Source organism: Salvelinus alpinus, chromosome 2 (genome assembly GCF_045679555.1).
Source record: "Salvelinus alpinus chromosome 2, SLU_Salpinus.1, whole genome shotgun sequence".
Taxonomy (NCBI): Eukaryota; Metazoa; Chordata; class Actinopteri; order Salmoniformes; family Salmonidae; genus Salvelinus; species Salvelinus alpinus.
Genome location: NC_092087.1, coordinates 84,683,601 through 84,699,924, shown reverse-complemented (window position 1 = coordinate 84,699,924; position 16,324 = coordinate 84,683,601). Strand labels below are relative to the sequence as shown.

At 39.8% G+C, this 16,324-nt stretch overlaps 2 protein-coding genes across 5 annotated transcripts in view; one reads left to right on the top strand and one right to left on the bottom strand.

The window, feature by feature from the left end:
- Positions 1-16,324, top strand: part of LOC139544836 (zinc finger protein 271-like) — a 174,335-nt gene that overhangs the window by 37,337 nt on the left and 120,674 nt on the right. Inside the window, exons 2-3 of one of the 3 annotated variants that reach the window (XM_071351992.1) lie at positions 477-630; positions 1,067-3,556. In XM_071351992.1, coding sequence (XP_071208093.1) covers positions 477-630; positions 1,067-3,258 — 2,346 coding nt within the window. In that variant the 3' untranslated portion in view covers positions 3,259-3,556. Of the gene's footprint in view, positions 1-476; positions 643-1,066; positions 13,187-15,124; positions 15,285-16,324 lie in introns of those variants that run through there. The other 2 variants (XM_071351991.1, XM_071352045.1) reach the window with 2 other exon arrangements.
- Positions 5,148-7,513, bottom strand: LOC139545294 (putative nuclease HARBI1). 2 transcript variants are annotated; one of them, XR_011669030.1, is made up of 3 exons: positions 6,223-7,513; positions 6,015-6,126; positions 5,148-5,920 (listed from the first exon to the last, which is right to left on the bottom strand). XR_011669030.1 is itself a non-coding variant. In XM_071352925.1 (3 exons), exons 1-3 carry the CDS (start codon positions 6,474-6,476, stop codon positions 5,550-5,552), a joined length of 552 nt encoding a protein of 183 aa, XP_071209026.1. In that variant the 5' UTR covers positions 6,477-7,513; the 3' UTR covers positions 5,148-5,549. The 2 variants fall into 2 exon arrangements, 1 of the variants encoding a protein (XP_071209026.1); XM_071352925.1 differs by having other exon boundaries at positions 6,408-7,513.

Below are 16,324 nucleotides of genomic sequence, written 5' to 3'. Positions count from 1 at the left end.
TCGCATTTTATTTTATTTAAGGTTAGGCATAAAACTAGAAGTGTCGTTAAGGTTAGGGTGAAAATCACATTTGAATAAGATCAATTGTAGAAATGGGCGTGGTTTATGGCCTTGTTTGCGGTAACTATTGAAGTCCTGGCACTACTCCCATATAAAGTGTCCTACTTATATCAACAGCCTAATCGTTACGAAATGCATATTAGATCAAATAAGGCAGAAGCCAGATTTTGGGCCCAGTTATCCCTCTCGCTACACCTCTTCATCGCTGTTTGAAAGGAAATGACTGGTATGAGATATATGGTGGAAACTAGCCCATTCCTCCACCAATCTAATACTCTTAGATTTGTGGGTTGTAGTGAACGATTGAACATTTGAGGAAAAATGAGATGTTCGAGGGATGCACCCGAATCAGAGGTTTAGACTAAATTAATAAAATATTTGGTTTAATGTTAATCTATGTTGAATACTTCCAACAGGACAAATCTAGCCCGTTCCCCTCCACCCTCCCAGAGTCCCCAGGTCGATCGCCTCCCTGTACTTTACTGCTGGGTCTGGTCATCTGCAGGAAAACACCAGGGCAGAGTGGAACTGAGAGAGGAGAAGAGGAACATGGAGATTTGATTTCATTAAGTAAGAACCATGGTGTGTGGATTAGACTGCAGTCCGCTTCTGTAACAATTTAATTGATGAAAATATCTGGTCTTTCCACCCAATTTTAAGAAGTGTACCATAAATTTTTTTTGATTTCACATAATTTTAACATTCTGTCAAAAAAAGCACTTGTTCAACTTTAATAAAATACATGTTTTGCCATCTCAAGAGGTTTAATGAAATATAAATCCTATAGTAAGAGGAAATCTGATTAAAATCTGATTAATTTAATTCTCCATGTGTTCTGTCTTAAATGGCACTTTATTTAATATAACAGTTTTAAAATTCAATATTGATATGCAATTATTAAAGGAAAAATGTCAAAGTTCCCCAAAAGGCATTCATTTCATAGAAAGACATCTGTTAATGGGCCCATATTTGCAAAACGTAACTATTCAATGTCTTTGTTTCACAGGGGACATCCCTAATCGTTGCTCTCTCAGTGGGAGGGGCTTATCATCTGGGGAACCTCAACAACATCATGATGCTGACATGAAAGAGATGAGTCTCTCCAGATCAGAACACCTCAAGAAACACCAGCAGAGACGTATAGGGAAGAAACCTCACCACTGCTGTTCTGGCTGTGGGATGAGTTTTGCTAAACAGATGGAATTGATGAACCATGAGCCGATTCACAATAGAGAGAAACCGTACCACTGCTCACAGTGTGGGAAGCGTTTAGCTGCATCTAAAATCTTAAAATCTCATCAGAGAATTGATACAGAGGAGAGGATTTACACCTGCTTTGATTGTGGGAAATACTTCAGTCGTTCAGGAGACCTGACTGCACACCAACGCATACACACAGGAGAGAAGCCTTATAGCTGTGATCAGTGTGGGAAGAGCTTCAATCATTCAGGATCCCTGACTAAACACCAACGCATACACACAGGAGAGAAACCTTATAGCTGTGATCAGTGTGGGAAGAGCTTCAATCAATCAGGATCCCTGACTACACACCAATGCATACACACAGGAGAGAGACCTTATAGCTGTGATCAGTGTGGGAAGAGCTTCCGTCATTCAGGATCCCTGACTACACACCAACGCATACACACAGGAGAGAAGCCTTATAGTTGTGATCAGTGTGGGAAGAGCTTCACTCATTCAGGATCCCTGACTAAACACCAACGCATACACACAGGAGAGAAGCCTTATAGCTGTGATCAGTGTAGGAAGAGCTTCAATCATTCAGGATCCCTGACTACACACCAATGCATACACACAGGAGAGAAACCTTATAGCTGTGATCAGTGTGGGAAGAGCTTCCGTCATTCAGGATCCCTGACTACACACCAACGCATACACACAGGAGAGAAGCCTTATGGCTGTGATCAGTGTGGGAAGAGCTTCAATCATTCAGGAAACCTGACTGCACACCAACGCATACACACAGGAGAGAAGCCTTATAGCTGTGATCAGTGTGGGAAGAGCTTCAGTCGATCAGGAGCCCTGACTGCACACCAACGCATACACACAGGAGAGAAGCCTTATAGCTGTGATCAGTGTGGGAAGAGCTTCAATCAATCAGGAGCACTGACTACACACCAACGCATACACACAGGAGAGAAGCCTTATAGCTGTGATCAGTGTGGGAAGAGCTTCAATCATTCAGGAGCACTGACTACACACCAACGCATACACACAGGAGAGAAGCCTTATAGCTGTGATCAGTGTGGGAGGAACTTCAATCATTCAGGATCCCTGTCTACACACCAATGCATACACACAGGAGAGCAGCCTTATAGCTGTGATCAGTGTGGGAAGAGCTTCAGTCGATCAGGAGACCTGACTACACACCAACGCATACACACAGGAGAGAAGCCTTATAGCTGTGATCAGTGTGGGAAGAGCTTCAATCGATCAGGAGATCTGACTGCACACCAACGCATACACACAGGAGAGAAGCCTTATAGCTGTGATCAGTGTGGGAAGAGCTTCAATCGATCAGGAGCCCTGACTACACACCTACGCATACACACAGGAGAGAAGCCTTATAGCTGTGATCTGTGTGGGAAGAGCTTCAATCAATCAGGAGACCTGACTACACACCAACGCATACACACAGGAGAGAAGCCTTATAGCTGTGATCAGTGTGGGAAGAGTTTCAATCATTCAGGATCTCTGACTAAACACCAACGCATACACACAGGAGAGAGACCTTATAGCTGTGATCAGTGTGGGAAGAGTTTCAATCATTCAGGATCCCTGACTAAACACCAACGCATACACACAGGAGAGAAGCCTTATAGCTGTGATCATTGTGGGAAGAGCTTTGCTCTATCTGGTAACCTGACTACACACCAGCGCATACACACAGGAGAGAAGCCATATAGCTGTGATCAGTGTGGGAAGAGTTTCAGGAAGATAGAATACTTGACTATACACCAGCGCATACACACAGGAGAGAAACCTTATAGTTGTGATCAGTGTGGGAAGAGTTTTTCTCAAAATTCCACCCTGACTACACACCAGGTCACACACACTGGAGAGAAACCTTACTCCTGTCAATGTGGAAAGAGCTTTGCTCATTCAGGGTCACTGAAACAACACCAGAAAACACAAACATGTCAACTTTCATCTCCGCCACCGGTTCCAGATCCCTAAATAAAGGTTCAATAGAAAACATATTGTAAAGAGTCATCCATCTACCATTCTCTAATAGTTTACTAAGTCTGATTACCATGGTAACCTGTGTAGATAATATGCAGCTCTGGATTCATATGTATCCAGTGTCTTGGAGTAGGAGTGGTGTGTGTGTGTGGTGGGGTGGGGGTGTTCAGAGCTGTATCTTATTTCAGTAACTCCTGTTATCCATTAAATAATGTAGAATAATGTTTCAACAATACAAGGTGTGTATTCATGTATTCAATAGACCAATAAATTGAATCCATTATCCGCTCAACAACGTCTGCTTATCACATTAATTATATGTTTTTAAAATCTATAATTTTTTACAAGGATCACAGACCTTTTGTATAAGTTGTTTGGTCATAAAAGATGTTCACATATTTATTGTAAAACCCTTCACCAGGTTTTAGTGTAGCTGATGGGACATACGGATGTACAGAAGATATAGGACTATTATTGTAGTCAAATGATGTTGTTGCATTTATTTTAAAGGATTTTAATAGTGATATCTTTCAACTTTCCTTATTGTATATTAAGTGTGCTCCAGAAAAATGTTCACACATTTTTATTGTGAATCGAATGATGTGTTGGTTGTTAGGAAGAGGCATCATGGGGGCAGGAAGCCAGCTCTGCCCATCAGTACTTATAGGTCATGTCAAACACAGACCTCACATTCTTCTGTTTCCTCACAGCCAGTAAGGTCTCCTACCAAACTTCTCTCTCTTCACACTGGAAATACACTTGATAATATCTTATACCTTACCATTCTACTTTTTATTGGTGATTTGTTATGTGGAAAGAATGCTTGCATGTAAATGTCATTGTAAAACATACATCTGGAATGTGGTTTCATGTCTTCTTGTTTTGTTTTACATTGCTGATTGCATTAAAAAAAGATATATATATATGTATTTTTTTAATGTTTAGTTGAATTATGTAGAAGAGACCAGGATATGTTGTTACCCTGTGTCCCAATACTCAGTGTTATGGTCCTGAGAATAGAGACCAGGATATGTTGTTGCCCTGTGTCCCAATACTCAATGTTATAGTCATGGTCCTGAGAATAGAGACCAGGATATGTTGTTGGCCTGGGTCCCAATACTCAATGTTATTGTCCTGGTCCTGAGAATAGAGACCTGGGGCCTGTTGCACAAAACTAGGATAAGGGATTAAGCCAGGATATCTTGGTGATCCTGGCTCAATTGATCCGTAATCCGGTTGCACTAAAGATGGATAGGGGGCAGGAGGATATGTTATGGTATAAATTACCATGGAGATTTATTCTGTGGAGCTAGCCTGCTCCAGACCAGGCTAAATTCCAGGATCTATTTAATCTCATCCCTAATGTCAGTCAGCAGTCACCACAAATGGAAACCAATAGTTATTTCACTGCTCACTATACATTGTTATCACATATAACTAGACCCACTGTTATTATTTAAACGTTTGTGATCATTAATTTCAATGATTTTGGATAAAAAATGATTTTTAGATGATGTTGCTATCATTAGATAATTTACAGTTTCCCATAGACTATAAGGCTATATATAAAATGATAGAATATTAGGGCCACAGAGGGGAAAAAAACACAAGTCATAATATTGTAACCAGTTGTTTTAAAGGAGGACAGTTGTTAAAATGACAGATGTGGGGCATTTCGTGAAATTGTACTTCAGTATGGTTTCATAAACAAAGACATGCTGATGTGCCAGAATATTAAGTATCACATTGTCATAAGTATCAAAACTGTAAAAACAATATGTAGCTTTTCTGCAGAAAGAACCAGCCTCATAAATTTATGACTTTATCCTTTTTCTTCAGTGTGGCCCTAGTACTCTGTCATATAAACAAATACACATTCCATATGAATATAAAAACACAATGTGTAACATTATGTTCCTTTATTGAATAAGGACAAAACAAAGCAGGTAAACCATCAGCTCCTTTCGAAACTGAAGTCACAGTGACTCTACAAGATGGAAAGCACAGAATCCAAGCATATTATACAAAATGATACATACACATTCAAAGGTCTGTATATAACACACTCTGCATGTCTGCACACTAAAATAAATGCAGGACAAATCCATACACATCAACTGAACAGACAAATGAATGGATGCAGTAGCCTCCCTGCAGCCTTGTATTACACACAGTATACCGCACAAACATCATAAGAGGCCAAATTCGTCAAAAAACGAACCCAAAAAAACCCAAATTCCTCTGCCACCGCAGGACATATTTAACCAAAATTGAAAGCACACATACTAACTAAAATAATTCAACACATATTGGTCCCTCAGCAGCCGACCACTGTCGTCATCAGGGAAGATTGCCGGATTGTCCCAGTCCATGGCTGGTGGCACTCTGGGGGCCCTCTCCTTCCTCAGGCAGGCCACATTGTGGAGGACAGCACAAGCCACAGTAATATCACATGCCCTAACAGGGCTGACCCTTAATTTGTGAAGGCAGTGAAAGCGTGCCTTCAGGAGGCCAAAGGTCATTTCAACTCTGGCCCTGGTCCTGGCATGGGCATGGTTGTAGGCCTGCTGTGCTTCCTGGGGGTCTGTGAAAGGTGTCAGGAGAAAAGGCTGGCAGCCATACGCCCTGTCTCCCAGCAACACACCAGAGAATTCACCTGTCAACACAAAATCTCATCATTACTACCTCATAAACACAGTGATATTCTTGACACAGCCATGATGGTTATAAATAGGGGTTGTGTGGCTTACCTTGTGATAGGCACTGATAGATTTCAGAGGCCCGAAAGATTCTGGAGTCATGGACTGAGCCAGGCCATTTTGCCACAACATTGCTGATCACACAGTCAGCATTGCAGACCATCTGAAATCATAAGATGAGGAATATTACACCAATCAATGCACATCACTGGCAATGCAGAGTGTTCGTCAATGGACAATATCAAAAAGTTATGTTCACCTGAACATTAATGCTGTGAAAGGATTTCCTATTCACAAAATCAGCCTCATGGGCACCTGAGGGGGCTTTTATCCTTATGTGTGTGCAGTCCACTGCACCAATGACATTGGGGAAACCTGTCACACAAAGTAATGAGTATCCTACTATGTGTTAACAGTTGTCCTGTAATTTGTAGATCCTCTTACCTGCAATCCTATAGAACTCCTCTTTGATGTCACAGAGTCTTCTGTGGCCAGGGAAGGAGATGAAGACATCTGCTAATGCTTTGATAGCCAGACACACACTCCTTATTGTGCGGCAAATTGTGGCCTTGTTCAGCTGTTCTGCATCCCCCACTGAGTACAGGAAGGCTCCACTAGCAAAAAAGCGCAAGGCCACACAAACCATTTGCTCCACACTCAGTGCATGGCTCCGTGCAGTGCGGTGCTTAATCCTGGGACCCAGTAGTCTGCATAGATACCTGATGCCAACAGTACAGACAATGTGTGAGCAGGCACCTTCTGGGTACAATATATGCTTGTGCTTTGTTAAATATTAGTCAGGGACCATACCATTCTGCAGAATGTTCTTGTATTTGATTTTGACCTGCTGCCATGTCCGTTTTGGCCCGTTCATGTTTAATCTACACACACACACACACACACACACACACACATTTAATGGAGTCACACTGCAAAAAATTACTTGGTATTTTTGTCTTGTTTTCAGTAAAAATATCAAAAAATTTATCATGGCTTTATACAGTGTGATGGAGTTACTTTACACAATTTCACTCATATCTGCAGTGCATTTCAATTAAAAATTTAACCGTTTCATAATTACAGTACAACTGCATTTTTGGAGATGTGAATTAAATATTTGAATTGTAATTGTGATGTTTCAGCGGAGCGGTGAGTGTGTAATTGTGCACTACTTACGCATTCAGGCGGTCTGCAATACTTTGCCACGCTTTTTCTCTTTGCTTTATCACTGTGGCGGTGTTGCCTTTCTTCTTAATTATATCTTTTACCTCCTCGTATGCCTCCATGAGGATTTGTGCTTCCGACGGGGAAAAGTACGCGGCTCTAGTTGCCATGGTAAATCAGTTAATCTGTGATCTGTGGCGGGGTCTATTTGAGTGAGCCGTGAGCGCGCACCTATCCAGGATTGGTTTCACCTGGCTTAATGAATCCGTGTCTGCTCATCCTGGCTTGGTCTTTGTGCAACCAATTAAGCCTGGACGCACATGTTTTGGCTTCATTGAGCTCAGCTGAGTCATTTATCCCGGATGTCTTAATTCTACTTTTGTGCAACAGGCCCCAGGATATGTTGTTGGCCTGGGTCCCAATAGTCAATGTTGTAGTCCTGGTCCTGAGAATAGAAACCAGGATATGTTGATGGCCTGGGTCCCAATACTCAATGTTATTGTCCTGGTCCTGAGAATAGAGACCAGGATATGTTTTTGGCCTGGGTCCCAATATTCAATGTTATAGTCCTGGTCCTGAGAATAAAACAGGTTTAAAACTACAACAGAGAAACACGTGTCTTACAGTGCTACACATCTGTTATAATACGTGCTTTTTCCTGCTTAATTGAAGTATCAGGTGTAGTTTTTCACCAGTTATAAAGTGTGTTTGTTGTCTCTATGTTTCTAGGCTGCAGGGAGGGAGATGCAACAACAGCCTTGAGAACATCTGGACTCAAATAGAACTCTGTTCCAAGTTGCTGTCAGGTACAAGTAGACGATAGCAGACAACAGGATACTTTTGGAAAGGGGTGTTGTTGAACGTTTTCTTGACTTTACTCAAACTTTATAGATCAGGTAAAACCTTATCCAGGAACTCTCTGAAGTAAGATTAGCCTGGGGGCCAGTAACCGAAAGGTTGCTAAATCGAATCCCCGAACAAGGCAGTTGTCCCACTGTTCCTAGGCCGTCATTGTAAATAAAAATGTGTTCTTATCTGACTTGCCTAGTTAAATAAAGATGTGAGACGTTATGCTGTCATAACGTAATCGAGCTTGGATATTTAAATAGATGTTTGATTGCTCTGGTCTAGGGGTGCATCAGTTGCATCCTCGACAGGAATTCTCCCCCGGTAACCCCCTAATCCTAATCTGAACTCTGTGACAACAAAGTAACTGTACTGTAACCTACACATTTCTTGTCTTAGTAAGAAACACTGAAGAAAACAATAGCTTCCACGATGGATCCGGTAAGTCTGGTTTACTTTTAACAGTATAGGTCTGCTGTACTAGAGTGTGGGCCAGCAACAGGGATCGAGGAACTAAATCCTATCTGCCAGCCCCATTTCTCTTAAAAAGTAGAAATATTTGCGACTGTATCTAACAATGTTCTTCTTACTCAATTCCTGCTCACACATGCTGGAGAGAAATTCTATAGGAAGAGAGACTTGCAAAAATGAAGCAATCCACCATCACTAAGATATAGTCCGTGTTGAAAGCTCAATGAACAGAGCTGTCTTTCTCCTTTTATTGAAAGTACATCCTTTTATCTTTGACCGTTAGCAGATGTGCAGAAACAGGCACTGGAAACAGTTGTAAGAAGTAATTTAGCTCGTCTGTGTAGATCAAGATGGCTGATATCGCCACCACTCCCTGTTCCTCCCTGCACTTCCCACATAGCTACATTTCCGCTGATTGTAAACACAGGAGGTCACATATTGCGATAGCACCCAAGCAGCTCATAAATCTGTACGCTCAGATTTATGACTAAATCACACAAAACAAGCCTGTATTTAGCAAAGAATATTAGCATATAACAATAGACAATTCTTTCAGTAAAATAGTAACATATAACAGTAGACAATTATCTCAGTAAAATAGTAACATATAACAATAGACAATTATCTAAGTAAAAACAGTATAGTATGTCTAATTAAACAGTATAGTAGAATAATATAAAATCTAATATTAAAATGTCCACCACAGTGGAAAGAGATTTGCTCATGCAGGGTCACTGATCAAACACCAGAAAGCACAAATGTGTTATCTTTTATCTCCCTCCTCTCCGGCACCGGTTCCAGATCCCTAAATAAAGTTTCAATAGACTACTCTTTACAAGATGTTATTGGTAACCTATGTATCATAATATGCAGCTCTGGATCCATATGTATCAAGTGTGTTGGAGTAGTAGTGCTGATCTAGGATCAGGTCCCCTATCCATGTATTCTCCTTTTAATCTAAATGGCTTAATGTCATCATGGAAAATGTCATAGTGAACCTGTTTGTGTGTAAAGGGGGATGTTGAGGTGGGTGGGGGTGTTCAGAGCTGTATCTTGTTTCATGTAGTCCTATTATCCATTAAATAATTGTGTAATGTAGAATAATGTTTCAACAATACTAGGTGCGTATTCATGAATTCAGTAGATCAGTATATTAAATCCATTATCTGCTCAACCACATCTGCTTCTCACTTCATTTAAGTGTTGTTTTTTATATGGACCAGAGGCCTCTTCTAGAATAAGTTTTCTCCAAAAAGATCTTGACATATTTATTGTAAAACCCTTTACCAGGTTTGAGTGTAGCTAATGGGACGTACAGAAGAATGCAGCTATAGTAATTGTAGTTGTGGTTCTCATCCTCTGTCTCTCTGGCTTCATGTGGTTCAGGTGACCATCTTTCTAAGACTTATCTTTCACTTTATAATTTAGATGTGTTACTAACTTGATTGTTGTTCAGTGATTAATTCATTTATTTGTGTTAAAACATGAAGAAAGCCTCCAAATCTGACAAGGGGCACGGCAGGGAATGGACAGGTGAGTTGAGGTCAAAATGTATTTGTTTTCTTTCAGATCTTTTTATCAGTGCTTGATTAATTTTGCCTGGCACAGTGGACCAAATGGGATAGTCCCAAGGTATGCTTATATTGTCTGCCTTTTCTCCTCCAGGGAGTCTCCAGTTTATGACAACGTCTCAGGCATGGCCATGGCCCCGACTGCAGCACATACGAGCAGGGTGACGTTCACTATGCCAATGTCCACCTATCTTGCTCCAATAACCAGGAAGTGCCTCTGTACTCCACTGTCCAACTGCCTCAACCCCGGAAAGGAGATGAGGATGTCCAATATGATGTTGTGAAATTCAACCCCCCCCAGTGCTGCCACCTGGTGAGCAGGTCCAGCCATTACAACATCTCAGAGAATTTTAAAATGAGATTGTACTTGTGCTTGACATGTAGGAATGCATTCAAGACTTGTATGTTATGCAGACCAGCAGTTGATTGGTTTAAATGTATTAACATCTACGTGATTACTTAAAATGAGACCCCAGAAGTGAAGATTGATGATGACATGTTGCGTCTCCTTTCATAACAGACCTACGGCACAAGAAACTGAGGAACCCTCTGTGCTCGATACCACAGTCAACAAACCCAGAACCAAGAAGACCACAACCAACAGACCTGAATACAAGATGATCTTTGATGCGTCCCAAATGGTACCTTGTTTACTCTAGTGCACTATGTAGGGGATAGGGTGTAATTTTGTTTGCACTCTGAACACCGGAAGACCTGAACACAAGATGACTCTGCCTGGGATTCAATCAAAGTTCCAAACTGAACTTGCATTTGAAAGGTAAAGCGATTGTAATCATCAGGGAAATTGTCTTTAAAAGCTGCGTTGTCGGCAGCTCAGAAGAAAGAAGTCTTTATATTTTATTGTTACTTTTTATTATTCAAAAGAGGCTTTAATATAGTAATATAGTATACTATAGGGTATACTATAGGGTTTAATATAGTATACTATAGGGTCTACTATAGGGTTTAATATAGTATACTATAGGGTTTAATATAGTATACTATAGGGTATACTATAGGGATAAATATAGTATACTATAGGGTCTACAATAGGGTTTAATATAGTATACTATAGGGGTTAATATAGTATACTATAGGGTTTAATATAGTATACTATAGGGTCTACAAATAGGGATAAATATAGTATACTATAGGGTCTACTATAGGGTTTAATATAGTATACTATAGGGTTTAATATAGTATACTATAGGGTCTACTATAGGGTTTAATATAGTATACTATAGGGTTTAATATAGTATAATATAGGGCTTGGACAAGTTCTACATGGGTCGCGGGCTTATGGCTTGAGACTGAGCTGTGGATAAAAGCTTTGCTTTGTATATCTGAAAGGAAGCAAGATAATATACCAAACTCGTCATTGCGCAGGTTTTGTTTTAGCTCTTTGCGTGTGTTTTAGCGAGAGGAAACTGCTGCCCATAATGTTGTAAAGTGTCATGGGTCATGGCACAACAAACTGGGAACCATTATTTTTTTAACCTTAATTTAACTAGGCAAGTCAGTTAAAAACAAATTCTTATGTACAATGGCGGCCTACCCCGGCCAAATCTGAACGGCGCTGGGCCAATTGTATGCCGCCCTATGGGACTCGGCCGGATGTGATGCAGCCTAGATTCAAACCAGAGACTACAGTGACGACTCTTGCACTGAGATGCAGTGCCTTAGACCGCTACGCCAAACAAATGATGTCAGGAACTCCAAATGTCATTAAGTCACTATTGGGGATTGTCGACCCAATGACGTCTCACAAATCATCATCGCCATGGTGATGCTCCATGACATAATTTATTTGGACGGTTGAAGTGTTGTAGAAGAGTGGGCGTAGCAGCACTACACTCTTAGAAAAAAAGGTGCTATCTAGAACCTCAAAAGGGTTCTTCGGCTGTCACCATAGGCGAACCCTTTGAAGAACCATTTTCGGTTGCAGGTAGAACCTCTTTGGTTCCAGGTAGAAATCTTTAGGGTTCTATGTAAAACCCTTTCAACAGACCAGATGCTTTTTAACTTTCTGTGGAGAAACCGTCACCATCACATTAGGAAACTGTTGCAATGAACACTTATGAGTATGGTGGGCTGAATTTTATGGACATTCCTCCCTTACATAAAACTTTTAAGATCAATTTGATAAAACACTTCATAGACCTACTTCTATGTGGAACTTTATGCCTTCTCTACTTTTGGTGCTCTTAACTTCATGTTGGTTTGCTATTGACAAAGTTCCAGTGAAACGCCGCTTTTCATTGACAGGTTTTCTAGTCATGGTCCTTCATTTAGAAGCATAATTTCTCTCCACACGTATATTATATCTGGAATAATCAGCACATATTGTGTAATAATAAATCTTTGTTTTAGAATATTGGTTCATAAATAATATCCTATTGGTGAGACAACTTGTAAATGCAGAGGGTCTTATTATGACTCATTCTTATCACTTTACAAGATCCCTACAACGCCTAAAGAATTTGCAATTATTTTAGTCTCCATTCCCTCAGGTGTTGCTTTATTATTCAGGAACATGTTAAGACCCTCAGAACCTACCTTCGATTACCGCTGTTGACTCAATAGTAGTAAAGATTTGTTTTTGTCCATTCAACAACAGAGCGATACTTGCCTTGTATCAACAGGATTTTGTATCTATCTATATACCTAATGTCATGCCTTATTGGAATCGTTTTATTGATAATATCTGTTATCTCACACATACCTACTTACTAACACAATTAAAGAAGTTTATTATAAAATGATTCATTCATATTACCCTGCCAACCACTACATGAAGTTAAAAAAATAGATACATTTAAATTGTACCAATTGTAATGACCACCCAGAAACAGTGTTGCATCTTTTTTTAATGGTATTCAAGTAAATAATCTGTGGCAAGACATCAGTAGATTTATAATGGAAAAAAATCATGAAGATTTGACACAATTATGGAGGGAAGTTCTGCATGAATTCTTTACCTATGATAAAAACTATTTGGATGGATATTTGTATTTTTCGTTCACCCGCCGTACAGTAGGTGGCGGCAATACGCCAATAGGTGTAGTCTGCCATAAAACCTTAAAGAGGAACAAGACAACAGCTTAACTGTATTGTTGTAGTTGAAAACAGTTAATATCATACAAAGAAACAGTAGCTTCAACAATGGATAGGGTAAGTCTTTTTAACAGTATAGGTCTGCTGTGTTGTATAAAATGTCTAGGCCTAGTTTTCATCATCTCTGAACCTCCACATTCCTGTGTTATGTTTAGTTCTGTTTGGAGACGCAGGTAGTGTAGTGGTTAGAATGTTGGTCCAGTAACCGAATCCCCGAGCTGACAAGGTAAAAATATATTGTTCTGCCCCTGAACAAGGCAGTTAAACCCACTGTTGATGGGCCGTCATTGTAAATAAGAATTTGTTCTTATTAACTGACGTGTCTAGTTTAATAAAGTAAAAAATAAAAAGTAGCCTACAACTACATATTTTGTATTTATAATGGATCCCCATTAGCTGCCAAGGCAGCAACTACTCTTCCTGGGGTCCAGAAAAATTAAGACAGTTAATACAATCATGTTTAGGAATCTGTGACTATGACCTAATTATATCCTTCCTCCCAGTGTGCACATGTTCACATTCCTTCATTGTTTTCTTACACATTAGCCATTATTTGACCCGATATTCAAGTGGCCGTTCTAACAAAGAAAAGAAATGGCTGCAGTCCAAACACGTTGTTTTTCTCTCGGGGGTATCTCCGTCGAAACCGGATGCAGTTTGATTTCCATCTTAAGGGAGGTCTAATTCCCTAACGTTGGCTCGATTTTTTAAATTTTAAATGTATTTTTATTAACAACAAATCAATACAGAAAGTACATAAGGGAACACAAGTATATATAGATTATATATAATGGACAATCGAGCTAGGGGGTACAATATCACATTACAATTACACAAGGACCTTAAGGGACATACATACACTTACAATTCGATTTAGCTTGAAGGAGCGAGTGAACAACTTTTGCACTTGCGGGGTTGATATGACCCACAATTCAATGCAAACTGTACATGTCACATGTCAAACTCTGGTGGCCGCGAAGTGTCAAATTGAATCAACAACCTGCACTCAAGGCATCTCAGCAAAATATGAAGCGGGCTTGCTAAAAAAAATATATATATATATATTGATTTTACCTTTGGAAAATTGGCTTAGTTTCGTAGTGATGAGTGCAATTCTGACATGTATTGAATAAATTACCAAACGATGGGTAACTGTAGCTAGCTACCTTGACAGGAGTGCTAGCTAGATACGTTAGCTTACAAGGTACATTGATAGCTTTAGGTTGGTTGTTTTTAAGTTAAACTTCAAGATTTCCACCAAGGACGTTGCCTCTCCGATCATCACTCCATCGCTTGGGCAAGGGACATTTTAAGGTACACTCGGATGTAAAACGCAATTCAAGAGCTGAGGGTTTAGGGTCGAGGGTTGTTGAGTTTGAAACGCAGCTGGAAGGCAATCGGGAAGAGGCAAGATCAGGCGGGACCATTATAGCCAATGAGAGGGCAGATATGCGTGTTTTCACTAGTTGCCACAATGTCAAACGTCTATATCGTATTTTTATTTATTTAGGGTTATGCATAAAGTTAATGTTTTCAAGGTAAGGGTTAAAATTACATTTAAAAAGTACCAGTTGTATAAATGTGCGTGGTTTGTGCTAACTAGTGACGACCAGGCACAACTCCCATACAGTGTTTTTTCCCCCCCGAAATTGCCGGGATGTCACGTGTCTTACTTTTACCAATACACTCCTAACAACCAACTCGTTACGAAAATGTATATATGATCAAATAAGCCAGAAACCAGATTTTGGGCCCAGTTATCCCTTTTGCTTCTCATCTCCTGTGCTGTTTGATAGGAAATGACTGGTATAAGAAATATGATGGAAACTAGCCCATGCCCACCAATCCAATGCTCTTAGATTCGTGGGTTGTAGTGAACGATTGAACATTTCAGGTAAAAGGGGATATTCAGGGATGCACCCAACTCAGAGGTTGAGACTGAATTAATACAATATTTGGTTTAATGATCAACTGTAAACTTCTTGTGGCCAACAGAACAAAGCTAGTCCGTCCCCCTACACTCTCCAGGAGTCCCCAGGTCAACCGCCTCTCCGTACTTTACTGCTGGTTCTGGTCGACTGCAGGAAAACACTGGGGCAGAATGGAACTGAGAGACATGAAGGAGGAGAGGAACATGGAGATTTGATTTCATTAAGTAAGAACCATGTGGATTAGATTACAGTCTGCTTCTGTAACAATTAATTCATTAATTATATATTGATTAAATATCTGGTCGTTCCACCCAATTTTGAGAAGTGTAACTTGGTCCCCCCCAAAAATGTTTGATTTCACCTAATTTTAACATTCTTTCATGAAGAGCACATGTTCAACTTCATAAAAACATGTTTTCCCATCTCAAGAGGTTATATGAAAGTACATGCTGTAGGAAGTGCCAGTGTGCTAAATAAAGTAGCAGGGGATTACTGAGAACAACAAAACCACTAGTTTACAATGGTGAAATAGTCCTTTAAATCAGCCATACATTTGCTTACGACAGGGGTAATGGGAAGCTAGTTTTGTTCCACAGGGAGTGAAAATTGAATGCAAGCTTCAATTCTACCATATCAATTTATGGGTAAAATGGTTCACTTGTTCAGTTTTCTACAAAAAACACCAGAGAATTGATAAAAAGACTAGAACCAGCTCACCTGCCTTTGCTCTATAAAAATGACTATTTGATGTTCAATGTTTCTTTTGCCCAAAAATTTAAGAAACAGTTTCACCATATTTAAACATGGGTTGACCTTAAAATGAGGGACAGATGTAAATAAATCACTAATTACATTAAATAAATACTTTTCAGAAATGACTGTCAAAGTAACCAAATAACTAGTGCTTTACATGCACACTAATAATTTCCTATTAAACTGATTATGGCAGTAGGCTGAGTTTGGCATTAGTCATGTAAACACCTTACTCTGCTGATCTTAATTGGTGTAAGGTCATAACAGAAGGAAGCATACGCCTTTAAAAACACCTGGTTGTCTGATCAATCTTTAGAATGATTAGGACATGAAACACTTTAATCAGAGTTATAGAGGTGTATTTTATCTGCATGTTCTAACACAAGCAGCGCCAGCTAACTTCTTTTGACCGAGTCCAGTGAGTTCAGGAAAAACTGAAAATATGCAGATTAGAAATAGTTTCACATACACACTTTATACTGTTTCAAATTAACATAGTCGCTGTGGTAGA